The sequence below is a fragment of the Macrobrachium nipponense genome, chromosome 15 (assembly GCF_015104395.2).
Source record: "Macrobrachium nipponense isolate FS-2020 chromosome 15, ASM1510439v2, whole genome shotgun sequence".
NCBI classification, from domain to species: Eukaryota; Metazoa; Arthropoda; class Malacostraca; order Decapoda; family Palaemonidae; genus Macrobrachium; species Macrobrachium nipponense.
This window is the reverse complement of record NC_087208.1, coordinates 1,809,340-1,837,233: the sequence shown is the minus strand read 5'-3', so window position 1 is coordinate 1,837,233 and position 27,894 is coordinate 1,809,340. Positions and strand designations below refer to the sequence as shown.

At 40.1% G+C, this 27,894-nt stretch overlaps 1 protein-coding gene across 9 annotated transcripts in view; it reads left to right on the top strand.

Annotated features, from left to right (window-relative positions):
• The window catches only part of LOC135226962 (chondroitin sulfate glucuronyltransferase-like), a 148,680-nt gene extending 121,733 nt beyond the window's left edge, over positions 1-26,947 (top strand). For all 9 annotated transcript variants that reach the window (XM_064266658.1, XM_064266650.1, XM_064266654.1 and 6 more), the window contains one exon: positions 25,541-26,947. In XM_064266658.1, the coding sequence (XP_064122728.1) occupies positions 25,541-25,848 (308 nt within the window). In that variant the 3' untranslated portion in view covers positions 25,849-26,947. The remainder of the gene's footprint in view (positions 1-25,540) is intronic.
• The last annotated feature ends 947 nt before the right edge of the window (positions 26,948-27,894 follow it).

Genomic DNA, 27,894 nt, shown 5'->3' with positions numbered 1-27,894 from the left:
TTTTCAAGTACCATAATTACATATAAGGCTTATTAAGAAAAGATAGTTTTACCTATACAAATTCATCACTCATATATGCCCACATTCTTGGTTTCTGAGTGAACTCAGAGTACAATACATATATGTACAGTCTTTTGTCTGACTGCGAGAAGACAATCATCAATAGCACTGCATGTGCCACAGGTTAGCCATCAGTCACTGGCCTCACTCTTTGCATCCTAGAAATAAAGTTGTAAGATCAGTGATATGTGATTGGTAAAAAAAACCTTAGCAAATTTAGATTGTCATTGCTAATTATCTGCCTTTGAAATAACAAATACATACAAGGTTTTAGAAACCCATTGATCATACAATAGCCTTGTGCAAACAGTTCCATTCACACCAGCTTCAAAGATCTTAAATTGCTCCTAAAGGTAAGGTGTAATTTCTAATTGTGTGGAAGTTTGTTGTGGTGCTGCACTTTCCAAGTTTATCACTGTTTTTTCTGTCAGTTGGGATACATCATTCATTATGTTACTTTGATCATAGTTCATAATTGTTATGGTGTATTTATCACTTGTCATTTAGTATCTTTTTGCCTTTTAGTAGATGGCGTATACTTGCTTTTTCAGTTTTCAGTAACATCATCCAGGCAGTTCCTTTCAAGTTACAATGTAGTTTTGCTAGGTTTTGTCATTTGATGTCTAGGTTTAACATCAGAGATTTAGAATAAGTTTTGTCCTTTCCTCATTCACCATCAATTACACATTGCACTGTAGGAATAACTTGAAGTTCTTTGCAGCATCCCTCCAACCCGACACAAAAAGTGATGATACAGTTTTCTGAAATCTTCGGACACCTATTGCTTAATAATGCCACACCTGGTAACTCTAGAAAAGGGGCGGAGCTTCAAAGTCCTCGTGTTTATTGCTTTCTAAATTTCCAGTAACTTCAAACCATAAAGATTCTGTAAAAGTCCTTTAATCATTTATAGCTGAATGCAGTAACATCCGCTATACTATTATTCGTTAAAGTTGGATCATCTTTATTTAAAGTTTACTGTGAAACCCTTCTCATAAGGGATGTCATGACACTAAAATGATGTAAAATTCATGCTTAATTGGAAATGGGATCTTAATGAGAAAAAATGGTAAAATTTGGGCAATAACCAGTAGAAATCATGAGGAACAATACAAGAATGAATGCATTATGAGCTAAGCATAGGCCTATCTAGTATAGAGATACTAGAGTCATTATATTTACTTTGAGACACTGAGTGATAGTATGCTTTAGAAACACAGAGAGAGAGAGAGAGAGAGAGAGAGAGAGAGAGAGAGAGAGAGAGAGAGAGAGAGAGAGAGAGAGAGAGAGAGAGAGATCTGCTTACGTGAAAGCATAGGCCTATTTATAGTTACTTAATTCATATACAGTAGTGCCTCAGGTTACGACATTAATCCGTTTCAAAGCGGCCTTCGTAGCCTGATTTTTTTGTATCTAGAACTACGTTTTACGTGAATATTGCCTAATTCGTTCCAAGCCCTACAAAAACACCACAGTAAATTTTATAATAAAGCTAAATTGATCAATAAACAGTGAAATACAACAATTTGGACCATTCAATAACTAACATAATCATAACTGTACCTGTAAATAAAGTGTATTAGTGTACAGGGTACAAGAAATACTGTATGTACATGTATGTACATATGTAGTAAAATGTGGAACCTTACCTTTCAAGTGAGGCGATGTCCGAAAGTGATGACAGAGGAGGACAAATGGCAGAAAACATGAACACTTAACTTTACGAAACATTAAAAAATGGCAGAAAACATTAACACTAAACTTTATGAAACACATTAACAAATGGCAGAAAACATTAACACTTCTTGATTATCTCCATCTTAGTCTCCATAGAAAGCATCCTCTTCTTTCCGTGAACTTCAGCAACATTCTTGGGACCCATGGCCAATAACTTAAGTAATTAAGTTCACACACAATCACTAACACGAATTTACGTTAACAAACTAAATGTATGTGAATGAACAAATTCCAGGTGTTTACGATAATGCTGCCACAAAAAATGGTCAATGATTGCCTTTACATAGAGGCATGATGGGACAGATGCTGACCAATAGAAGAGTAGGATCGTACGGCAGTGACTAGCATCAGGAACCAATGGAGGAGCGGGAGGATGGTGGCGAGTCTACTTAGTTGGCGGCGCGCCAGTTTTAAAATTGTTCTCGGCGCCCTGGGCGAATCTCGGGACTTTATCCTTTAGCAACCTGAATTATTTTTGTACACAGAAGCAAAAAAATCTTTGTCTTTGCTTTTGTATCCTGGATTTTTTGTACGTAGGGACTTTCATATATAGAGGTTCCACTGTATTTACTTTGAGTCGGTGCACAGATTCCTAGAAAACAGTGTGTTATGGTTGCCAAGATTGCACTTCATTATACTAGATAAAATTTTGAAGGGACCTTAGTATTTAAGTTAATTCTCTTAAGAAATTCATACCCTAATCTTTATTCAATTCAATACTTGCAGTAACATTCAAAGACTATAAAAAGAAATAGAAAATTTTAGCCATATGCTACGGTCACTCTTGCTTTCTTCATAAAGTCTCTACTTTTAAAAATCAACTTTCATCCACAAATCATTCACAAAAAATGCTGCGTAAAGTAAAAATATTTATTGCCACAAATAATTGCAGAGGCAATGAAAGTTTTATATCATGCAAAAAATGCTGATGTATTAGGATATCTTCCAGTCTCGTGGCAAAGTAATGCAACCATGCTAGCTGTGTAGGCTAACTCCGAACTACTTGTAAGGGAGCATAGCCGGAAAATCTTTGAGTTGACAGGCTACTTTAACATGGATAAATATTTCCTTTTAATGACAGTAGCTGTGTAAACCACTACTAGCATTCAATCCATTTCAGCGTCAAGTCATTAAAGTGTGAAAGCTAAACTTCTTGAGTGCCTCCTTCCATCATAGAAAATGCTCTTGCGGATTTACTAGATTTGTTAAACCCACCTTAGCCGTTACAATTTTTGACCGCTGTTGACACTAGCTAACTTTAAATGTTTAGGAATACAAACATAAATTTATAGAAATTAATGTCCATTACTGCTTATGGTGATGTAAAATAATCCTGTTCAGTGAGAAAAATGAGTAAATAGTATCATCGTGATACGGAGTAACATACGGAGTAACACAACTAGCTAGCACTCTTCCAGATCTCTATAAATGAATGCCTCTGAGAAATTCAATTACTTCGGACATACATATATTGGTTTGAGGTATTTGAAAGTTTTTGTTTCGCAGTTTCAACTTATTATGATACAATTTGCATTGTATTTTCATATTCTAGAGTAAATTTAGTGAGATTATGCCTTTTCAGTACAAATGAGAAATTCGATGAAAAAAAGCTAATGAAAACTGTATCCTCAGTTTACATACTGATTGTACATCAATGCATATTCTCTTCCAGCTCCTAACAATTGTTTCATAGTGCAACTGCAAGGTTTTCTTGTTACACATTTAAAACCATTTTACTTTGTTTCCCTTTCAGCACTGAATGACCTCATAGGTCACAGGTCTTTGCCCTAAATTTTATATTCCATTTCCATGATTATAAAGGGATCAGAAATGGTGAAGCCTCTGCTTCATCATATGTCACATTACTTTAGACGAGCTTGAAGTATGGTATTGTTATTGAATAGTCTTAACCAGACCACTGAGTTAACATTCTTCATTTTCATGATTGGCCTGAAGGTTTATCCCTGATGGACTAGACCTTATGTAATATATAGCAAGTCCTTTAAACTGTATACCTACTATATTAAGTCTGATGGACTAGACTTTACATACTGATCGTACATCATGCATATTTCTCTTCCAGCTCCTAACAATTGTTTCATAGTGCAACTGCAAAGTTTTCTTGTTACACATTTAAAACCATTTTACTTTGTTTCCCTTTTAGCACTGAATGACCTCATAGGTCACAGGTCTTTGCCCTAAATTTTATATTCCATTTCCATGATTATAAAGGGATCAGAAATGGTGAAGCCTCTGCTTCATCATATGTCACATTACTTTAGACGAGCTTGAACTGTATACTGTATTAAGTTCTGTTCTAAGAGTTTATTTGGAAGTTAAACAACCAAGTTCTGTTCTAAGAGTTTATTTGGAAGTTAAACAACCAAGTTAGCTCAAGTAGCTTAAAAATATAATAACTGAGCATACTAAAACTGTGTTGCTGGTTGAGAATGGGACACGTCTTATGAAATGGGTTTAACTGGAAGAATTTTCCTGTGGAGATGGGTTGAGTAAGAGGCAGTGTGGGTACTTTCTAAGTCAGTGTCACAAATTTCTGACGAGACATAGACTTCCATGAACTAATATCAGAGCAAGACAGGCAATTTTACAATCAGGTGTTTTCTCACACCTGGAAAACTGTTAACTATTCTTTATACTATTGACAAGAAAATTGAAGATACAACTCAACAAAGGGGGTGGAGCTTCAAGTCATCATGTTCGTTTCTTTCTAGATTTCCAGTAACTTTAAACTATAAAGATTTTGTAAAAGTCCAATAATCATTTAAAGTTGAATGCAGTAACAACCTTCATATTATTATTCGTTTAAAGTTGGTTTGGTAACGTCAGTTCAGAGAAGAACATCGATCATCCTTCTTTAAAAGCTACCATGAAACTTTTCTCATAAGTGATGTTATGACACTAAAATTACGTAAAATTCATGCGTAATTGGAAAGGTTGCACAGATATATAAAGTATTATATCTTGCAAAAACTGCTGATGTGTTAGGAGATCCTTCAGCCTTGTGGAAAAGTAATTCAGCTGTGTTAGCTGTGGAGGCTAACTCTGAACTGCTTGTAATGGCAGCATAGCCAGAAAATTTTGACAGCCTACTTTAACCTTGGTAAAGGTTTCCTGTTAAATGGCTTTGTAAACAGCTACTAGCATTTGATCCATGTAAATGTCAGTCATCAAAGTGTGAAAGCTATTACACCAGTATCCAGTGACTAGTGCTTTCGCAGCTAAAGCACTTGGGCTCCTCCTCACATCATAGAATACACTCTTGTGGATCCAACTAGATTTGCTCAACCTAATTTAGCCATTGTAACATTTACTACCATTGACGTCTACTAACTTTAAATACTTTGGAATACAAACGTAAATTTGTAGAAACTAAAATATAATTACAATCACCACTTATAAAGAAAAACTAGTAATATTGTTGTTGTGATATGTAGGGCTACAATGAGAAATTCACACACTTGTCTTCCAGATCTCTATGAACAAATCCATCTGAGAAATTCCAATTACTTTGGACATATATCATGTTCTTAAGTATCAGAACATTTTGTTTTGCAGTTTAACTTGTATAATCTGCATTGTATTTTCATATTCTAGAGTAAATTTAGCGAGATTATGCCTTGTTCAGTAAAAAACAAATGGGAAATTCAATGAACAAAGGCTAATGAAAAATGTATCATCACTCTCTGCCGATCGTACAAAATAAGGTAGGTTCTTCATTACTTATGGTTTGAAAGCTTGAGCATTTTACATTTACAAATGGTTTTGGTTTTACAAATGGGATACTTTAGTTCCTGCAAATAGTGTATTGAAAATCTCTGCTTCGCCTTCTGTCTTGTGTTTTCTTGGGAAAATGACAAGTTTTTAATAAATTTGTATTTTTCATCGCTAACAAACCTGAGGTGTTAACAATAGGATAATCTTCTTGCGCCAGCTGGAAACCAGTTAAAAATAGTCAAAGATTGTAAAGCAAGGAATCTGTGGTATCTGGCAACTCATGCATATATGAAGTGGAAGCTGGTCACCAATTAGACGTAGAACACCGTGACCTGTCAGTCTTTCCCCCAACCCAGGAAAAGAGAGGAACGGCTAGAGGTGGGCAGTAAATGTTAAGACCTCAGGTTTGTTAGCTATGAAAAATACAAATTGATTAAAAATGTTCATTTATTCATACACCGAACAAACCTTTGGTCTTAACAATAGGATAAACTTATACTTGGAGGGAGTTACAAGTACCCTAAACCTGGCTGGGAGTTAACCAACCCCACCTAACCACCCTTCCTAGAAGAACGAGTTCTAAAGAAGGAGCCCAAGTCCATGAGAGAATAGACAATCGTATATCCAAAAACTAAGCCGTCTGGCTTGAAACACAATGATATATGACCATGTTGTTGTTGTTTTTGATTAAGCTGACCTTGTGTCAGCACGGGCTCTTGCTCACAGAGCAGCCCGTAAAGTATATGACCAGAATCATTGCATTCCAGGAACAAAAGAAAACTTCCCTGTTCAAGCAACAAACCATGCAAGCCACAGAGGTTTGTCACCACTCCTCACTCCCATTTGCTAGAGAGAGGAACACTTGCTACTGAATAGCAGATTTGTCTATGATATAGTAACAAATACAAAACCACCACCAGTATGACCAACCTACTCACCTGTACCAAACCAGTTCCAGCATATGATGTGTCTATTCTTTCAACTGCCCATAGGAAGGAGAAAGGAAAAAAGAGAAAGAAAGAGGCCAGCCAACTCACTCATTCTCTCTTCCACACAATCATCTTGGGTAAGATACAAAATGTTCTGCCAGGGGCACTGGGTGAATTACACAACTCTTTGGGCAGCCACCACCAAACCAAAGGAAAAAGTGTCCTAAGACCTGTGTGCAATGTCCTTTAGGTAAAAGGAAGTGAATGTGGATTGAAGTAGCCAAGAACCATCGCTCAAAATTATATGAACAGACATGATTTACTTAAATGCCAGAGAGGAACTTGTACCTCTGATGTCATGTGCTCTAGACTGCACAGACTCAGTAACAGCCCTAGCATGTGAGGAGTAAGCCGGTTCAATCGTCTCACATAACCAGATTGAAATTGTGTTCTTGGACATTTCCCCTCTGGACTGGCCTGTGCTGACAAAAAGTCTATGGCACCTAGGCTTTAGGTGACAAGTCTTTTTTTAGATAGTATCGCAGCACTGTGACAGGGCAAAGCCAGAGATTTTGGGGATCGTTGTCCACAAAGTCTTTCAGTGAGGGAATGGAAAACAAGGCAAATCTGCCATTGTGCACTGAGGGATTCTGGGTCTTAGCCACGAATTCTGGGACAAATTCGAAGGCCACAGACCCCCAACCCCTAGTTTGTTTAACATCATAACTAAGGCCAAGAAGCTCCCCAACAGGAAAATCATCTTTCGAGTTAGATCCCTGTCTCATGACCAATGTAGGACTAGAGAAAGGTCCCACGCAGGAGGCTTTAGTCCTCTTGGAGAATGGGACTGTTCGAAACTCCTGAACAACAAGATTTCCCAGGATGAAGAGATGTCCACGCCTTTCAAGCACAAAACCAAATCCAAGGCTGCTCTGTAGCCTCTTGATAGCTGAAACAGAAAGAACTTTCTCAGCCCTGAAGATCAGAAAATCTTTTATCTGCTGAACTGAGGCTCTTTAGTGGAGAGAAACCCTGTCGACGACACCAATCACAGTAGACTGTCCATTTTCCTTGGTAAACTGCTGACAAAGGTTTCCTGAGATGGCTGGACATTTGGCCTGCAGCCTTTCTAGAAAAACCTCTCACTTGGAGGAGATACTTGATAGTTGGCAAAGGAGCTGGCACCATGGAGAAATTCTCTTGGAGCCTCTGACAGAAGACGGAAGGTACAGGAACCACTCCACTTGAGGCCACAGAGGTGCCACCAAGGTCATCCTGAGATTTCGAGAGCTCGATGGATCAGGCAAAACGGAGGGAAGGTGTACACCTTGAGATTGTCCCAAGGGTGTTGCAAGGCGTCCTCTGCTAGAGCAAGAGGATCCGGGACCACATAACAATAAACCTCCAGTTTCCTGTTGAAGTGAGTGGTGAAGAGGTCTAGCATAGGCCTTCCTCACATGTGAAAAAGACTGTCTGCCAAGTCCTGATGCAGAGACCACTCTGTGCCCAGGATTTGGTCCCAACGACTCGGCTTGTTGACCACCACATTCCTCTTGTCTAGAATGTACCTGGCGAAGAGCTCCACCAAGTTGTCGATTGCCCAAAGGTGCAGCTCGACTGTCATCGAGTGAAGTTGACAAGACCCCCTATTTGTTCAAATAAGCAACCACATTTGTTGTCTGATGTCAGGACGATGGAATGACCCTATAACCTCTCCCAGAACTCCCACAGGCCTAGGAAACCTGCTTTCAATTCGAAAATGTTGATATGAAGCAGCTTGTCCTCCACACTCCAAATACCTGAGGCAAGATCTTCCAGGTGAGCACCCCAACCATCGATGGAGGCATCCAAAAACAGAAGAAAGTCTGGAGGGGATGAATACAGAAGGACTCCCACCATGAGATTCTGGTCATTTAACCACCAACGTAGGTATTTCCTCACCTCTTCTGACAGAGGAACTCTCTGCAGAGGGGAATCTCCTGCCAGAGACCAGAAGTACTTGTCTCCACTGTAGAGAGCAAAGGTGAAGGCGACCGTGAGGGACCAGCTTCTTCAGAGAAGACAAAATCCCTAGTAGGACCTGCCACTGGTGAGCTGGCTGTTTGGACTGTGACAGGAAAGAGCATGACACCGACCTGAACTTCTCCAACCTCTGGTATGATGGAAAAACCCTCGATGCTGCTGTATTTATATCCATGCCCAGATAGAGAGTTCTCTGGCTGGGAACCAGATTGGACTTCTCCAGGTTTACTACTATGCCTAGCTCCCAACAAAACTGAAGAAGGTGACCCCTGTCTTGAAGTAGTTTCTCCCTGGAGCTTGCCAAGACCAGCCAGTCGTCAAAGTGTCTCAAATGTCGAATCCCTTCCAGAGCTTGGTCCATATGGCCTAAATTTCATAGTCAATCAATCAACAGTCGAATCCCTTGAGCATGAGCCCATGTCGAGACTAGGGCAAAGACCCTTGCAAACACCTGAGGGGCCATAGTCTATCCTTAGCAAAGGACCTTGAACTGGAAGACTTGGTCTCCCAAACTGAAGCAAAGGAACTTCCTGGACAAATGGTGGATTGGAATCAGAAAGTAAGCATCCTTCAAGTCTCTTGACAGCAAGAAGTTGTTGTCTCTTATCGCTGCCAAAACTGTCTGGGGCGTCTTCTTCCTGAACCTTGTCTTCCTTACAAAGTGATTCAGTGTGGAAAGGACGATCACTAGTCTCCAGTCGCCTGTAGCCTTCTGAACCAGGAAAATCTGACTGTAAAACCCCGATGAAGGATGATGCACTTCTTCCTCTGCACCCTTGTCTAGCATCTTCAACACTTCCTCCCGAAGAGACAAGTACTTCAGAGAGCCGTGAGCACAGGTCAGGTTGGGAGTCTGTCCGAGAGAGGGGGGGAGAGAAGTCAAAGGGTAGTAGATACCCCACCCGAAGGACATCTACTACCCACTTCTCCTCTCCATGCAATGCCATTTGGCCCAATGGCCTGCCAGGCATCCCCCTACCTGCGGCAATGGAGAGGGAGAGGCGCCCGCTTTACCAGCAACCCCCTCTGCCCCTTCCTCTAGAGCCCCTCCCAGCCTTATAAGGGCGAGATTGAAAGGGATGCTGTTGCTGTCTTGACTTTGACAGAGAAGCAGATTGAGAGGCTCCCACAGAAGTCGAACGCCTGGTGTACTTGACAGGAGGAGACCATCTTGTCTGCTGTTGCGGAGAGGGAGGAGGAGGAGGAGGAGAATGAGCCTCCGATGTAGATACTGCCTGATGTACTAGCCTATCTTTGGTACCAACAAGGACTCCAAATCTACGGACCCCGCCACCTTCAACAAGGCTGTGTCCCTCCTAGCCAGGAGGAGGTTGGCCCAAAAAGTCGCACTAAGATGGCCTTGATACAAAATGGCCTTAGCCCCAGACTGCAATAGCTTGACAAAGAAGGAAGAACATACAGAACCTCCCTCAGCTTGATCCGACGCTATCCTGGCTATCACAGTGGACCACAAGTCCAACCAGAACACAGTCTAGAAGATGGTAGAAGCAGTAGCCCTCATAGCCAAGGCCTCATGCAAAGAAAGTGATGGACCTTCAGACCTAACCTGATCCAGGGTTAAACCAGGCTCAAGACGGATCACGTCTTAAATTAAGGTGACGGGGCATCAGCTGAACCATATTGGTGGAATAATACTTCCTGTGCCGCACGAGAGGAGGAGGAAAGAACTTCGAGGACCTATTGGAGCGCAGAGAGCCATCTTGGTCTGAAACCTCAGCGTTAACATGCTGCAAGATAGACTGAGCATGCCCCGACAAAAAAAGCTCAAACGAAGCCTTAATATCTTGCCTTGGACCTAGCAAGGCCTTTATACCCATAGGAATCATAGAAGACCGAGTCTGCATTCTACATCCAGGATTATTGAACTCACAAATGAGATCAGTAACCTCTGAGAAAGAAGACAGAAACTCCTGGCTCTCTCCCTCCTCTGGTTCTCGTAAAGGAGACTGATGATGCATAGAAGGTAGCTTGGAAGAATCCTCATCCTTCCCTAACGGCACTGGAGAGGCTTCCCTAGGAAGCTGGGCATATGCCTCCCACTAGTTGGAGTGGGGTCCCCTAACTACCAAAGATCCTGAAAGAGAGGGCTTTGGAACATGGCCATGCTAAGAAACCCGTACATGGTCTCCAGCCAAACTGTGTACGTGCAACGAACCACGTACACGTTCGCGGGACGAATCACATACAAGTACATGGCCGTGCTAGAACACACCAGTACAGTCTTGAAACAGGGAACAATGCTGAAGCGAACTTCCTGAAAGGAGACTGATTCCTAAGGTCCCAATCTTTTGAAGGTGAACAAGAAACATGTCCATGGACCACAGTTGCCTCACGTTCTCACCGTCAACCACAACACGTTTGCAGAGAGAAGAATCTTTGGAAGATGCAGGAGACACTGTTGTAGCATGCACCCTCAACTTCTTAGTTTAAGCCTTATCATCTTTATGACAAACTGGAACAGGTACAGTAGACGGAGATGGTTGAGATGGAGGGCTAACACTTCCATGGTCACGTACATGTATGTGTAAGGGGAGACACAGCCGTGTAGAGAAGTCAACGAAGCACTCTTCTCAAAGAAGACGACACCACAAAGTCCATAATTCTCCAATGTTTGACTCGAGGGCAAGGAGGGGGAGAAGGAGATGGAGGAGAGAGCTTACTCCTACAGCATCTCTTGCTAGAAGGAGAAGAAGAATCACTCCTTCTATGACTCTTCTTGCAGAGAGAGCAGAATACCTCTCCCAAAAAACAGAGTCCAGCCTCTCGACCATAGCTTGAAACAGCGTCTCCGATGGCTCAGCAAGAGGTTGTGATGTCATCATAAGTGAAGATGGAGATGATGTCACAACAACGGGAGGTAGAGACGCCAACGCAGCTGATGTCATAGGCTGAGAGGATGCTAAGAGTGATGTCACAACATCTCGAATGGCAGAGCTGGTTGATGGCCTCACTGGCAGAGCAATAAAGGGCAACCCAGTAAGTGTCGACGTTGACGAGGCATCCCACTAGGAGGCAGCACACGAAAGCCAAAGTATTGTAGGCCTGGAGGTGGGAGTACTGTCAAGGGGGCCAGCTGGGGAGGTACAAACAGCCAAGAAATGGAAGAGTAGGCCATCCAAAGAGGGGACACCCCGTAGGCCTAGATGCCCAAACAGTGACCATCTTGTTTGATTCGGGATCTGAAATAAAGGAAGCAGAAGGCATAGCCTCCTTCCTCTCGGGAAGGACATTATATCCTGCGGGAGAGAGGGCTACAGTAATTATAATGTCATCTTGTGCAAGTCCTGGTACTTCTAACGACGATTCAATGGCAGAAGAGGAAGGAGACGGCGGTACAACCAATGCAGAGGGAACGCTTCTGGCAGAAGGGGATGCTGAACCATCCAAATGAGGAGGCAAAAAACCCTCCCAAGAAAGACAAGTGGATACTGTTCGATGCTCCCTCTTCTTGTAGAACGCCCTCCACTGCAACACAGGCCAGGAACGACATTCCAGGCAAGGATTAGTAATGGTACAAAAATTCGATCAGCACCTAATGCATGTCGTCTGGGGATCTGTAATGGTAGCAGCCAAAAACCTGGAGCACGGAAATCCCTGAATGCCCAAGTGTGACGGGATCACAAGCTTTTTTTTTTTTTTTTTTTTTTTTAAACAAGTGGCAAATCCCCCCCTACATAAACCTAATCAATCCACTTTCTTCTTTACACTACAGCATACAAGCAGGACAATTGACCTATACCTACACACACAAAACACATGTACTTACCAACTCCAGATACTCAGGCTGTGCTGTGCTGTCCGCTGGTCAAGGTCACTGAGATATCAACAACAACAACACAAAAACCAAGAACCACAACCCAACAACAACCAAGGACCACAACTCAACAACACAACACCCAAGGACTACAACCCAACAACAACAACCAAGGAACAACCACAACTCAACAACACAGCAAACAACCAAGAAACACAACCCAACAACACAGCAAACAACCAAGAAACACAACCCAACAACACAGCAAACAACCAAGGACCACAGCCTCACATATAACAACAAAAACTCAACAAGACCACAAAAGACCACTGCACAAACAACACAAAAAATCACAATAGTACAGGCACAACAACTCTAAGCAACAACACCAGACTCAACAATAACTAAAACCAAATCAACAAAACAACTCAAACGAATTCCAATGCCTTCACTAGACTGCTGCCAACACTACTGTCTCTCACAGCTTCTGCCTAAAGACTCAATAAAAAGACTCACTCAAAACACAGAACTCTGATCTCCAACAGCACCAGCAGACAACCCAGAACTCGCCAACAGCCAATCCAATCGTTAACCATCCAACCACCAATTACTCTCTCTCACAGACAGACGTTGTTAAATGGAACTCCATAACTCCTCCATATTTCCTCCCCCGTTACATTTGACACATCTTACACTCACAACACCCACACTAAACAGCCTTCCGCAACACCCACGGATGCTCGGACGCAGGTCCCCTGGATCATGTTTGAGGGCCCTCATGCACACACTCAGTTACACCGCCATCAACTTTTCCCAGACCACTTCCAGTCAGACTACCATTACCATCTCCCTCACTACCATCCTCCCAAATCCCATTCAGTATCTCATCTACCCCTTCTAACCTTTGTCCGAATATCTCTCGTAACTCTGCCAACAAATCACTTACCTCATTTACACTCTTGCCAAACTCCTGAAGAGACTCATTCATACTGCCAACTACATCCTTACCACCTGATTCCTTTCCTGGTGAAACTTCTCTAAACCCTGACGATTCAAACCCACACATGCTATATGTATCATTCTTCCCCTCAAAGTCATCCGTATTACATGCCTTATCCACTATTTTTACCCTAACACTAACCCCTCTATCATGCAGCTCACGTTTCTCTCTTTTGTTCCCTTTCCTTACCTTCTTCTGCTTTCTTCCATACTCAACAACACCAACTGCCAATCTTCCAGACCCATCTACTCACTGACACTCGGCTCACATTTATTCACCCTCAACCACTCACCCATCACACACTCCCAAACATACTGTCGCATACTAGAGGACCCACCCAACTGAATCCCCTCAACATCTAGTTTCCCGAATTCCCTGCCTGACTCATCGTCTTTCGCCTACACACACTCGCCACGTGACCTTCCATTCCACATTCAACACACTTCGCACGCTGTTCTTTACACATCCTAGCATAATGCCTGTTCTTCCCGCAGTTGCCGCAAACCACGTTCATACGGGTACCCCGACATTCACTAGCTATGTGCCCTGCCTGTCCACAGACATAACATTTAATATCCCTATCTTACACTCGCTCACTAAATGCCCTGTTTGCCCACACCCGAAGCACGCTCCTAACGCCCACCGACATTCATTCTTCCTGTGTCTTGGCTTACCACATCTATAACACTACTGCTCTCTCTCACAACTAAACTGACCCCACTCTTCCAACACTCGCACTCCTATCTCTTTTAGGGCTAACTACACTCACGTTACTTGCCCTAACACTCCTATCTACCACTCGCTCTGCCATTCGCCTCGGCCCTTCCAAAACTGCCTCCCTATAGCTTTTAAACTCTGGTACAACCTCAGCTACTTCAGTCCTAACACTAACACTCCTACTCTCATACACCTATCTAACTTGTAATCTTCTACTATTTCTAAAGTGTCGTTCCACGTCAACCTTTCATTTGTCCATCGCATTTTCTCCTTATGTTTCAGATTTATAAACTCATATACACACTCTGGCCAACAACTTTCGGACTAACTCCTTACATTTATTTATCCCTTCGTCCCCAAACTTTTTCCTGGCTAAGTTTCCTGCACACATACATCGACAATGACTCACCAACATTCATTCTTGCCTTTTCAAAATCTTGCTTTCTCCTATATCTAATGCTACCATATTCCTCGTATTGTGCACATCGGGGTACCTCTCTCATATACAAAGCCTCTCGTACTTCCTGCTCACTCTCACTCTCACTTTTGCTACTTCCATTCTGACCCCTCTTTCCCTCTTCCGAATACAGCGAGTCAACTTCCATACTCACATCCATACTCCTGACTGCGCTCTTCTTACCTTTCTTTCTACCAACCTGTTTCCACTCGCCACTATCTAAATCACTCTCAGCCCTTTCCCCAATGTATTCAGTCCTAGTCTCATCCTGTCCGTCACCCTTACTAACCTTCTTTCCCTTAGTCGTCTTCTTTTCCTCAGCCCCCTTCTTATTCTTGTCCTCAGGTTTATCCTTATCCTGTGTGTTCCCCTTCTTTCCCTTACCTAACACAACCAAATCACCTTCGTCAGTCATACTCTCATCCACTCGCTCTTTCACTTTCTTTACCACTCCTGGCCCGTCACAAGACCCAGGAGGCCTACTTCCTACAGCTCCCTCTTCCATGAATCCCTTTATCATTTTGTGCATCATCTCTTGCACTGTATTCATCATTACCCCGAATTTTTTTGTCCATTTTCTCAACCATTCTCTCTTCCGCTGCTTTCACCTCTTCTTTCATTTCCACTTTCGCACTCCTTAGCATTGCTCTCATTTCCTCCAATTCGCTCTAAAGCTCCTCACACTCTACCCTCAACCTCTCATTCTCCACTTCCAATCTTTCCTTAGCTTCCCTCACCAACCTCAGCTCCTCCTTCAGCCTCTCTATCTCCTTTAACCCTTCCATCCTCACTTTCTCCACCAATCACACAACTCAATACCACAATCATCCTGCAGCTGTCGCAGGATGAATTCCAATGCCTTCACTAGAGTGCTGCCAACACTACTGTCTCTCACAGCTTCTGACTAAAGACTCACTAAAAAGACTCACTCAAAACACAGAACTCTGATCTCCAACAGCACCAGCAGACAACCCAGAACTCACCAACAGCCAATCCAATCGTTAACCATCCAACCACCAATTACTCTCTCTCTCTCTCTCTCTCATACAGGCACATGCATTGACGAGGCCTAGAAGAATTGGAAGCCTCCATGATAATCAACAAGGTACATACACAAACACACTGAAACAAAGAAATCATGGGCAAGCAAAGCAACCAGCTTGGGAAAGAGAATACAAGCAACTACTCACCAAGGCAGTCACTGTTCTATGCGTGGTCGATGAGATGATGACCAACTTCCACCTCGTATATGCATGAGTTGCCATATGCCACAGATTCCTTGCTTTACAATCTTTGGTTGTTTTTAACCGGTTTCCAGGTGGCACAAGAATATCCTATTGTTAAAACCAAGGGTTTCTACCTTGTATGGACAACTCTATGCTCTGCAGTAGGTCAAGTTTGTTGTTTTGGATGGCGGATACCCAGAGGACAACCATAGTGGGGACTTATAATCCTGCATAAAATATCTTCATTTGTTGTCATATTCATAACTCCATAAGACTTAAAGTTTACCCCTCCCCAAAAAAAAAATTGCTGGGAATAGTTAATTAATCTGGTTAAAGCAGTTGTAGCTGTCTCTACATCTTCATTTTCCTCCATGTTGACTTGTGGAAGGAGCCAATGATTTTGAACATTTATACCAGTCTTTTATCATTTGTACGATGGAAACCAGTTTTTATTATAATTTGTACAATGGAAACCAAATAAAAAGATTTTTAAAATAGTTTTGAAGGTGCTAAAAAGCACTCCACAAATTACTGAAAACTACAAATTTCTGTTTTACGTTTTTAATAATCTTGATTGCTGAAAACTTGAAAAGTTCGGTGAAAATAATCTTGACTGCAGAGCACATCAATAGTTCTCCTCTGAAAATGGAAGCATAATTTAGTAAAGAAATTTGGCTACTTTTATCATTTAACATTAAACATTATGCTTAATGGAGATTTGGAGATAGTATGGATAATCCAGGAGAGAGAGAGAGAGAGAGAGAGAGAGAGAGAGACGAGAGATGAGAAGAGGAGGAGAAGAGAGAGATGGAGAGAGAGAGAGAGAGAGAGAGAGAGAGAGAGAGAGAGAGAGAGAGTGTGTGTGCATGTACTTAGTTGAGAATGGGGTTGGTTAACCAGTCGCAACAAGTTGCACAAACTAAATTAGAAAGGACTTTAAGACTTCACTGCAGATTCTAAGACCAATATAAATTGGAGCAAAGCTTTTTAAAGATGTATGTGAGGCTCAGCCATAAAATTAACTTTTGTAATTTAAAATCTTTTGTAATTTAAAATAGCTAAGATTTAAAAACGGTGCTTTGTACAGTAATGTGAACATTGTTCAGCTCTTCAATTTACATAGTAAATTGTGTATCGTGTTATGTGCATTTTTCACTTTTGGCTTGTGTATGTACAGTATACACTTTTCAGTTTGTGCATATCAAAGATTAGGCTTAAGAATTTTTTTTATGGCTAACGGATATCAAATGGTTTCTCTTGCAAGTTTAATGAAGATGTCAGTTATAGATATAATTTGAATAATAAACACGACTGCTTTCCTTTTTTGTATAGAAAATTTGAAGCTTACTGATAAGGTCCAGGTATCTGTTTTAATGGTTATAAAATGCCAGGCATACAGTGGGTGTAAGGCAGTGTAAAGTATAGCCGTCATTTGTTTATACATAATGTTTTTAATGATGCTTGGTAACTGAATCATTATAACTTTTGAGTATAAGGAGGAATATGTACCTTACTATTGTCAGTTTAATTTCGTGTCCACCTACCCACCCATGAGTGAGGTTGTGGCACATGTGCATGTGTACCTTGTGATTGGCTGACAATCAATGTTTCCAGTATTGTTGGCTTATTGTGATAAATGTTAAACCGTTTCTAGACAGTGTAAAAAAACTGTCTACTCAGATCAAACTCAAACAAATGATGGGCTTTCAGATCTCACTGTTATAACCCAGGATACACATTAGACCTGTGCCCATAAACTTTTCAGATTACAAGATTTCCTTATTCAGATTTTATTCTATATACAATTTCATTGCATGAATGAAAAAAATAACTCTGGTGTTATATCCACATCAGTGAGTTAAAGAAATAACCTCTATTGATGTTGACCTCTAGAACATGAAACATTGGCAAGTGAACTACAGGTCTGTTCGTCAGATATTTGATTTTACTGGCCTTCTATTAACCCTCTTACGCCGACTGGACGTATTTTACGTCGACATTTTTTGTCTCCCGTGTGCCGACTGGACGTATTTTACGTCGACTTACAAAAGTTTTTTTTTTTTTTTTTAAATTCGCGGAAAAATACTTATAGGCCTACCAGCCTAAAACTTGTTTTGAATCACGCACCTTGGGGGATGCTGGGAGTTCACGGATCAAGGTGTTTTGTTTTACAATCGTTACGCAGGCGTGCAAGCGCGAATTTCTTTCCTTTCTTCCCGCACTAAAAAGTATCTGTGACACATCTCTGAAATTATTTCGTCACTTTGACATAATTTTTGTACCATTGTAAATTAGCCGTTACACGAAGTATTATATATGAAAATGTGCGCATTTTTATGTAGAATACAACAATAAAATATTCATGATTGTATGCTTTATCAGTTTTGAGATATTTTCATATAAATAACGATAATTGCCAAAATTTCAACCTTCGGTCAACTTAGACTCTACCGAAATGGTAAAAAAAATGCAATTGTAAGCTAAAACTCTTATATTTTAATAATATTTAATCATTTACCTTAATTTTGCAACTAATTGGAAGTCTCTAGCACAATATTTCGATTTATGGTGAATTTAGGAAAAAACTTTTTCCTTCATCCGCGCAGTAACTCTTCCGAAAAAAATCATACATGTGTGACGGTACTTACTTTCTTTGCACAGATCTAAGGTAACGTGTGCCGTGGAGGCTGTACTTTGGGGAATTAGGCTTATATAAATTCTTCTTGTCTTGCTCAATGTTCTTAATCTGGAATTCGTTAAAAGGAAGGGTTCTACTTTTAGATGAGAAATGAAATTGATATATTCATACAAATTACGTTTTATTCTTCGTTAGGGGTTCTTACAAGTGTTTTTTTCCACCTTCTGAGTTACTGGGCTTTTGGACTGATAAAACTTAATTGGCACTTGTTGCAATTACGAGTCTATAGGCACGACGGGGAATTTTTACTAAGTATTGATTGTCACTTTCACTGTCTTTGATTGCTTCGCACACCACACTTTTGCAACTGTTCTTCTTCTGGGGATTCTTCTGTCGTTTCTCTGTTTCACGGCCATGCCACTGCAGTTCTCCCCTCAGGCTCCCCACGGTTGTTCTCTCTCTTGGGCTTCTCTGTTCCCCTTTTTTCTCTGCTCCCTTTTTCCCTTTTTCCCCTGCTCTCTCTCTGTCTCGCCTTTTTTGTTCAGTTGAAATCTCCTTAGCCCCGCCTTTGGATTTTTGGATTCTGACTGGGTGTGGCATTTTCTGAAAGACTTTTTGTCTCTTAGTGGCTACTAACTTCATACGAGACCGCCTTCCTGTCAGGTCTTCTACAGTAATTCGTAGGCTTTGAATTTGTATACGCCTCCTTCTTCATGTCCTGGCTTCTTAGGGGCGTATGCCTTGGTAACCTCATAGGTCATTCGTTGATACCCCTTTTGGGCTGTCTTATGACCAACACTCATGGCTTTTGATTCGTCGATACTAGAGGCCTACCTTTGGGAGGGTGGAGCTTTTAAGAATTTGGTACTTCCCTCTTTCTAACAACGGGTCATAGAATTCCCTTTTAACGTATGCCAGATGGCTCTCTCTGACCTGTTCACGAAAGGAACGCCGATTAGTCATAGGCGCTAATGAGAGTAGTTTCCAATTTCTCGAAGATGCCTGGGCGATATCGCTGGTCACTAATCGCGGTGGGTCAACGGGACAGAGGCTTTTTGGGGGAGATGAAAACCAGATGTCTAATGGCTAAAAGCCTAATGTTTGGAGTAAACAAATCCCTTCCGCTAAGAAAAATCATTATCGTATTCCCTTTTCCTTGTGAAAATCTTTTTCTTCTCTTATTATCCGTTTCGTGCCTTTTTCTTAAGTATTATTAAGTTATTGTCTTTTGTAATAACGACACTGTGCCACACTATTACACATGCGATTGTGGTAATGTTTGCACAATTTTAAAATCAGCCGTTATATAAAGTTTTATATATGGAAATGTGCGCAATTTCATGCACAATACAACTAAAAACAACCCATGGTTGTAGCTTTTATCAGTTTTGAAATATTTTCATATAAATAATGATAATTGCCAAAATTTCAACCTTCGGTCAACTTTGACTCTATCGAAATGGTCGAAAAACGCAATTGTAAGCTAAAACGCTTATATTCTAGTAATATTCAAGCATTTACTTTCATTTTGCAACAAATTGGAAGTCTCTAGCACAATATTTTGATTTATGGTGAATTTATGAAAAAAATAACATTTTCTTTACGTCCGCGCTGTAACTCTTCCGAAAAAATCATACGTGCGATTGTGGTAATGTTTGCACCATTTTAAATTAGCCGTTACATAAAGTTTTATATATGAAAATGTGCGCAATTTTATGTAGAATACAACAAAAAATAATTGAAGGTTGTAGCTTTTCTCATTTTTGAAATATTTGCATATAAATCACAATAAATAGAAAAAAAACCACGTTCGGTCAACTTTGACTCTACCGAAATGGTCGAAAAACGCAATTGTAAGCTAAAACTCTTACAGTCTAGTAATATTCAGTCATTTATCTTCATCTTGAAACAAATTCGAAGTCTCTAGCAAAATATTTAGATTTATGGTGAATTTAAAAAAAAATCTTTCCTTCCCTCCGCGCACGGATTCTCCGCCACAAATCTCCGAAATGCGTACGTCCCATTCTTGGAATATTTGCTCCGTTTCATATTAGGCATTTCATAGAGTTTTATATATGAAAATGTGCGCAATTTCATGTAGAATAAAACGAAAAATATTTGAAGGTTGTAGCTTTTCTTATTTCTGAAATAATTGCATATAAAAAATATATATATAAAAAATTCGACATTTGGTCAACTTTAACTCGTCAGATATGGTCAAAAACTGCAATTGTAAGCTAATACTCTTACAGTATAGTAATATCCAATCATTTGTCTTCATTTTGAAAGAAATTGGAAGTCTCTAGGACAATATTTAGATTTATGGTGAATTTTTGAAAAAAATATTTGTTTACGTCTGCGCATTACGAATTCATGCATTATTTTGTGATAATATTTTCTCTGTGTTGCTTTTATCATTTTACAATGTGTTATATACCAAAATGATCGCAATTTAGTGTACATTACAACGAAAAAAAAGTAACTTGTTACCTTTAACCGTTTTGCGCACAGCGCGATTTGAATACAATTATATATGAAATTTTGTTTTTGCGCTATCATATATCGCATTATTTATATATGATAATGATAATTTTTTTCATTCCTGATGGTTGCATACTAAACTTCAGGCAATGACAAAAAAAAGGAGCCAAAAATGAACTCTTAATCTTGAAAACTAAGCGCACTGTGATTTTTTGAAAAAAATATTTTTTCCGCTTCCGCGCTCACTCTGAAACACCTCCAGCACATGGGGGAGAATTTTTTTTTTACCGCTTCGGAGTAAGAGGGTTAAGAACACTTTCATTTTACAACAGTCAAAATTACTTTCTTAGTGTAACCTTTATTTATTCTAACTTACGTATCAATCCCATGCCTTAACATTAAAAATATAAGACTAGGCTAACCTTTTATGCCATACATATGTCATCAACCCACTAAGGATGATATAAATTTGATGAAATTTCAGACTTTTGCTTAGTAAGTTATACATATAGCAAAATACTTCTGAGATTGCTCAATCACCGAGTGTTATAATGATTTAAGTACCAAAAAAATTATATAAGTAAAGTATTCTGAAAAGGAAACAGCAATTCCAGTGCCATGCACAAAAATTCATGACCTCCAACTAGGGTTTCTCATTTTGGGAGGATGTCTTTGTCCCGGGATTCCGGGATAAAATTTCATCTAATCCCAGCATCTCTTGGGATGTCTCTTTTTTTATGAATTGTCTCTGTGACTCATTTTTGTTAATGCTACTCTGGCTTTTAACCATATAACCATTGTTTTCAAGTATAGGGTAGTGCCATAGCCACTCTACTATGGTATTCCATTACCCTTTTACTTGAGTTATCTGCACGAGAGTACCCTCATGTGCACTTTACTGTCTTTCTCTCCTCAATTTTTTCTTAACTAGCTGTTCACCCCACAAAGCCTTAGGGTTTGTTGTCTGTTGACTTTTCAGTTGGAGTGACAGTTTGTCATTTAATAATTAATTATAATATGTTATTGTAAATACATAATATTAATGAAAGTAGCTCACAATGTACAGTATAATATAAAGAGTTCTTCATAAATGCTGATGTTTATAGTCAGAGTGCTTTACTTAAAGGTGGCTCATTCATGAATCAGTCCTTAATTGTCCGTAAAATATATGTACAACTTCAGCATAACACCGTACAATATTATGTATATGCTTATTGGTATTTTCTTTTATTACTACTTACTGAAATGTTAATGGAAATTAAAACAAATTTTGAGTACATTCAGTTATATGTTTTTCTGATTACAAAAATAAAATGAATGTCTTTTTTGCAGTTAAAGAGAGAGAGAGAGAGAGAGAGAGTCTAACACACACACACACTCTCTCTCTCTCTCTTTCAATTAACAATAGTTTGTCCCGGAAAATCCTGGGACAATGAGAAAAATCCTGGAATTGTTTAACCCTTGGAAAATGGCCGGGATCCCGGGAGATAAACGCTACCTCCAACCAATATTGAGGTGGTTGCCATAATTATTGAAAGCCCCTTGTTTGTTTGTGTTTGATCGATGTAGATTATTTGATACAAGCTCGTCTATTGTGTGCTGATGATCTTCTATTAACAAAATAAATCGGCATGTTTTGGATCCATGTTTATTAGTATATATATGCATTCAGATGTACTATACTGAAGAAATTGTTTGCATCCTTATCACAGTAAACCTACAATATCAGAAACATTGATTTAAGCCAATTGAGAGCTAGCTACTTGTATTGCCACATCTACCTAAAACTGATTTTAATCAATTTAGAGCTAGTTTCTCACATTGCATCTACCTATAAGCCTATGTTGGTGAGAGGACAGAAAGAATGAAACAAGACTATAAAAAGACTTCCATATGAGGCACTAATTGAGTGTCTGGATTTATGTTGTCCCCCATAACTCAAATGTGCTATGGATTTTTTTTTAATGAACAAAGGTAGCAGGTGTAGAATACCATTAGCGTCTCCAAGAGGCACTTATTCCTTTTGGATATCAAAGTGTGCGTTAGTGATTACAGTCCATGTTTGTATTCAAATCCTGTAAAGTATAGAGAATTTTTCCCTTATCTGTATTAAGTAACATTATTTCAAATACAGAAAAAATTAGAAATATCTGTAATCTATTTCTGGTTGTAATAGCCCTTCCTGGTGAGCTTCCTTTGATGGGTGTGGCTTAGTCTACTGTTCTTGACTAGACCAGTCTTGTGGTGCGAAGTGAGTAGGACTAGCACTTTTCTTCATCTTCTATTGTCATCTACCTTTAATAGGATAATCTTCTTGCACCCACTGGAAGCTGGTTAAAAACAATCAAAGACTATAAAGCAAGGAATCTGTGGCGTCTGGCAACTGATGCGTATACGAGGTGGAAGCTGGTCACTGACCAGGCATAGAACTTTGTGACGTGCTAGTCTTTCTTTGACCACCTTGGAGAGTAGTTACTCTTGCTCTCCTTCCAAGCCAGTTGCTTTGTTTGCCCAAGATTTCTTTTTATTTCAGTGTTTGTGTGTGTGCTTTGTTGTTGTTATGGAGTCCTCCAATTCTTCAAGGCCTCGTCAACGCTTGTGTCCGGGCATTAGGGGTTTTCCGTGTTCCAGGTTTTTGGCTGCTATTATTATAGATCCCCATATGACATGCAGTAGGTGCTGATCTAGTTTTTGTACCATTACTAATCCTTGCCTGAAATGTCGTTCCTGGCCTAAGTCGTTTTACAAGAAGGAGCATCGTAGTTTCTACTTGTCCTTCTTGGGAGGGTTTTTCGCCTCCGTGTTTGGACGTTAAGGCATCGCCCTCTTCCAGGAGCGTCCCCACCGTTTTGGTTGTACCGTTGTCTCCTTCCTTTTCTTCCATCAATTCATCATTGGAAGTATTGGGAGGTGCACAGGATGAAACTTTGTTTAATGTAGCCCCCTCTCCCACTGGATCTATGTTCTTCCTGAAAGGGAGAGACTACACCTTTTGTTTCCTTTACGTATTTCAGGTTCCGAATCAAACCAGATGGCGGCTGTTTGGGCATCTCTAGGCCTACAGAGTTCCCCCTCATTGGATGGCCTTCTCTCGCATTTCATGGTGGCTCGTACCCACCTGCTGGGCCCATTGAGAGTCCCCCCCACCTCCAGGACTACATTACTTAGGCTCTCGTGTGCTGCTGCCAAGCGGGATGCCTGTATCAACGTTGACACTTACTGGGTCACCCCTTATTGCTCCGCAAGTGAGGCCATTGACCAGTGCTGCCATTCAAAATGTCATGACGTCACTCTCATCCCTCTCAGCCTATGACGTCATCTGTGGTGGCATCTCTTTCTTCCTGTGTTGTAACGTCATCTTATTTGCCTGACTTCATCTCTCTCTCTCGTCTGCTCTCTCTGGCAAGAAGAGTCGTAGAAGGAGTGATTCTTCCCCTTCTAGCAAGACATAATAGAGGGAAGAAGCTCTCCCCCCCAATCTCCTGCTTCTTCCTCGCCCTCAAGTCAAATGGAGAATTACAGACTTTATAATGTCGTCTTTTGCGAGTGAGAGGAGTGCATCGCTGTCTTCTCTACACGGCCGTGTCTCCCCCTTACACTTCTATGTTCGTGAGGGTTAGAGGACTGATTCAGTAACTTCTATATACGGCTATGTCTCTTGCCCTATGTGTAAATGTTCATTCTTGCCCTATGTGTAAATGTTCATTCTTGCCCTGTGTAAATGTTCATGGCCATGGTAGACTTGCGAGTCTGAGGAGCGGCAGACGTGTTTCTCGTTCGCCTCTCAAAGACTTGGACCATAAGAATCAGTCTGTCAGGAAGTTCACTTTGTTGTCATTTCCTGTCTCACGATAGAAGTCTTGATAGGCTTCTTCCTAGAGCTATCCCCTTTTGAGGGAGGGCGGGACACATGGTCACTGGTGGTAATCAGCTTTCCCAAAGTAGGGTTTCCACCAGGGTCCCAGCTTGCTTAGGGTTTGCAATGAGTTGAGGTTGTTTGGCTTGTTAGCCTGGTGCCCAAGTTGTCCCTCCTCTCATCGCAACTCTTAAGAGGTGCATTGGGAGGGGTTTGTGTGACCCCCTCAGTGAGGGTGTTTTTTGTTTGGTGTGTACCCTGTCTCCGGATCTGGTTTTACCACTGGCAGTGGGATATTTTGCTGTTGTGGTCCATCCATGGTTGGATGAATTCTGTAGACAGGTTAGTTAGAGTGACTCTTCTTCCTGTGACTCCTTGGGGTTGCAGGCAGTTTCTGTGACCTGCTTGGTGTAGGGTTCGTGCAGCTTGTGTATCTTGTACCCAGTCTACAGATTGGTTTGGGGGGGAAGCTCCTTTCCACCCTTTTTTTGGCAGTTTTTTTTTTTTTTTTGGATGAACCTGGAATGTTTTCATGCTTGAGACATTTGTGCTGTCTGGAGCTTGTGATTCCTACTTGGCCACAGAATGCTGCAGTAGTCCCAGGAAAAGAGTGGCTTTTTGAGATTATCGCAATATTGTCTTTAAATCATGAAAACTAACATGGTGACGATCCAGAGACAGCACATAAAATTTCACCTTCTTATCTAATAAGCTTTTTATGCTTCACAGAGAAGTTTAGTGATTAAAATACTTATTTAAGTTACTTCAGGATTTGCTTGCAGTTTACACAAAAATGCCATTTCAATCATTTTATTGAGAATAAATAATCTTAATATTTAACTTGAGCTTTTTATGTTTTACAGAAAACTTTTGTGTACCAAGTCTTGATAACCATCTTACTTTTCAGCAAGAAGTGCTGCAGCAGAAACCATTCCACATATTCGAGTAGAGGGAGACCTGAAGCTGGACCGCCCTGAGGAGTATGACTTCAACATATATGGACTTTTTTTGCGAGTATCGAATCTACACGTCTTAAGGGCTGCTGAACCAAGTCTCAAGCTGGAATACCAAGATGTAGATTGCACAAACATTATCAAACATCTGAGTGAACAGCAGCATGCTACATGTCTGTTGCAGCAGGGATCATCACTGGGCCTTAGATCACAGCTCAGTAAATTGATTCTGAGATACTTGAGAGGAGAGAAAGAGCAATGATGAGTTAATAATTTCAGTATTGTATATGGATTGTAAAATAACATCTGGTGCATAATCCTGCCAAGTAGTTTCAGTACATAGTACTTGCTCAATAGTAGCAGTATACTAATATATTGGTTGATCATATGCTGTACAGTGTGTACAAGTCATTTTCATAATATGGGCTGTGAGGAAGTGTAGATCTTTATGGTTGAAAAACTATCCAATACACTAGTGGTTAACTAATTGTCAATTTTTTTAGTCTTAGTCAGCAGAAGACCATTAGTATAAAAATTAGCTCCTGTATACTTAAAACATTGCACATTTACTTCCCCAAATACTGCTATCCAGTTTCTTGACTGACTTTTTAACTATACCTTAATGTAATTTGTTATTTTCCTCTTGAGTTGTACTAAAACAAGTACATCTTTCATAGATTTAACTAAACTGTGCTGTCCCAAATTTAGTATATGTAATGGAGCATATCTTATTTTTATTTTTCACCAGAATACTAGTTTGCAGTTCAGTTACTTCTGGACCATCTCCAAGAGCGTTAAGAGGAAAATTACTCTGAACTTGGTAGCAGTGGAAAATGGTATTTGTTGTAAACTAGTCTTAATTATACTGCAGTTTAGCCAGCCTAAAATTCCTGTTCTAAGGACGTGCTTTAAGGTCAAGTTAAATTTTTTTTTAAATATTTACGTGTTTACCAATTTTTTTTGGAATTATTTGAGTTTTGGGGAATTAGTCCTGCACTAATGAGTAAAACTCTTGATACCAAGAAAAGGGTAATATTTTTTAAATATATTTCTGTGTAGGTCAAACTACATTTTCTGATGAATTCTTTTAAAAGAAAAACATTTTACAACTTCAAAGACTTGATGCTTCCTACTTGAATACTCACGAAAGAAAAAAAAAAAGCAGACTAGCAGTTAAATGACGATTTTGTCCAATGTGATTTTGCTGCCTGGAATTAGTTTTAACTGATGACGCAACAGGTTGTAGGTTATGCTGGGTAGTACAATGTTTTATACAATAGTAGTCAATGACGTTTGCCATAATGAATAGAAAGTGCCTATATTTTATATTTTGCTATATCGACAATAAATAAACCAGAGTCTGTTGCGCATTCCTTTCCAACCTGCTTAAATGTAGTATCCTTCTGTAGTTTGGTTTTGGGTTAATGGTGGCAGGCCAAGTACACACAAACACTCAATCTCATAAACAGAATACAGGCAGTCCCCCAGTTATCGGTGGGGGTTCCATTCCCGGGAGTGTGCCAATAAGCAAAACCAGCCATTAACCGAAACTAAGCGATTTATGGCGCCAATAACCACTTATCAGCACTCTAAGCACCCTTAAGGCGTCTGCGAGGTATATTATGGTGCCACAATAACCGGAACTCAGCCCATTAGAGCACCATAAATCGCCGATTTTATGGTGCTAGACAAGCGTCGTAAAACTGGATCGCCGATAACCGGGGACTGCCTTGTGTGTACTTTGTTGCTTTAAGATACCCCAAGCTAAAAGAACTTGAAACTGAAAAAAAAATTGTAGAGAAAGACATAAATTAGTGTTTTTAAGATGAAGTATATGGCTGTATTACAATTTGGTTTAATTAAATGGGCAACAGTACTATGAAGCAGCTTACAACTTCAAATTTTTCTCCATATTTTCTCCATATTGTAAATACATAAATTAGTTTTGTAGGATAATTTCGATGGCTGTATTACAATTTGGTGTAATTAAATGGGCAATAATGTAAAACAGATTACAACTTACAATTTTTCTCCATATTGTAACTAAAATGGTGGAAGGTGCAGTAGCAACTATGTTACCATAATTATAAAAATTTTAAAAAGTAAAAGTTTGAGTATTACACAAAATTTCTTGGATCAGGCAAGTGTAGATGGATGAAAAATTTGGAGAATATGACCCACAATTTGAGGTCGGCAAGTACAAAAGGCAGTCCCAGGTTATTGGTGGCCTCTGTTTTATGGCACTTGTCTATCTCCAAAATGTACCAATTTCCAGTTATCAGCACCAATACATACCCAACAGAGGCAC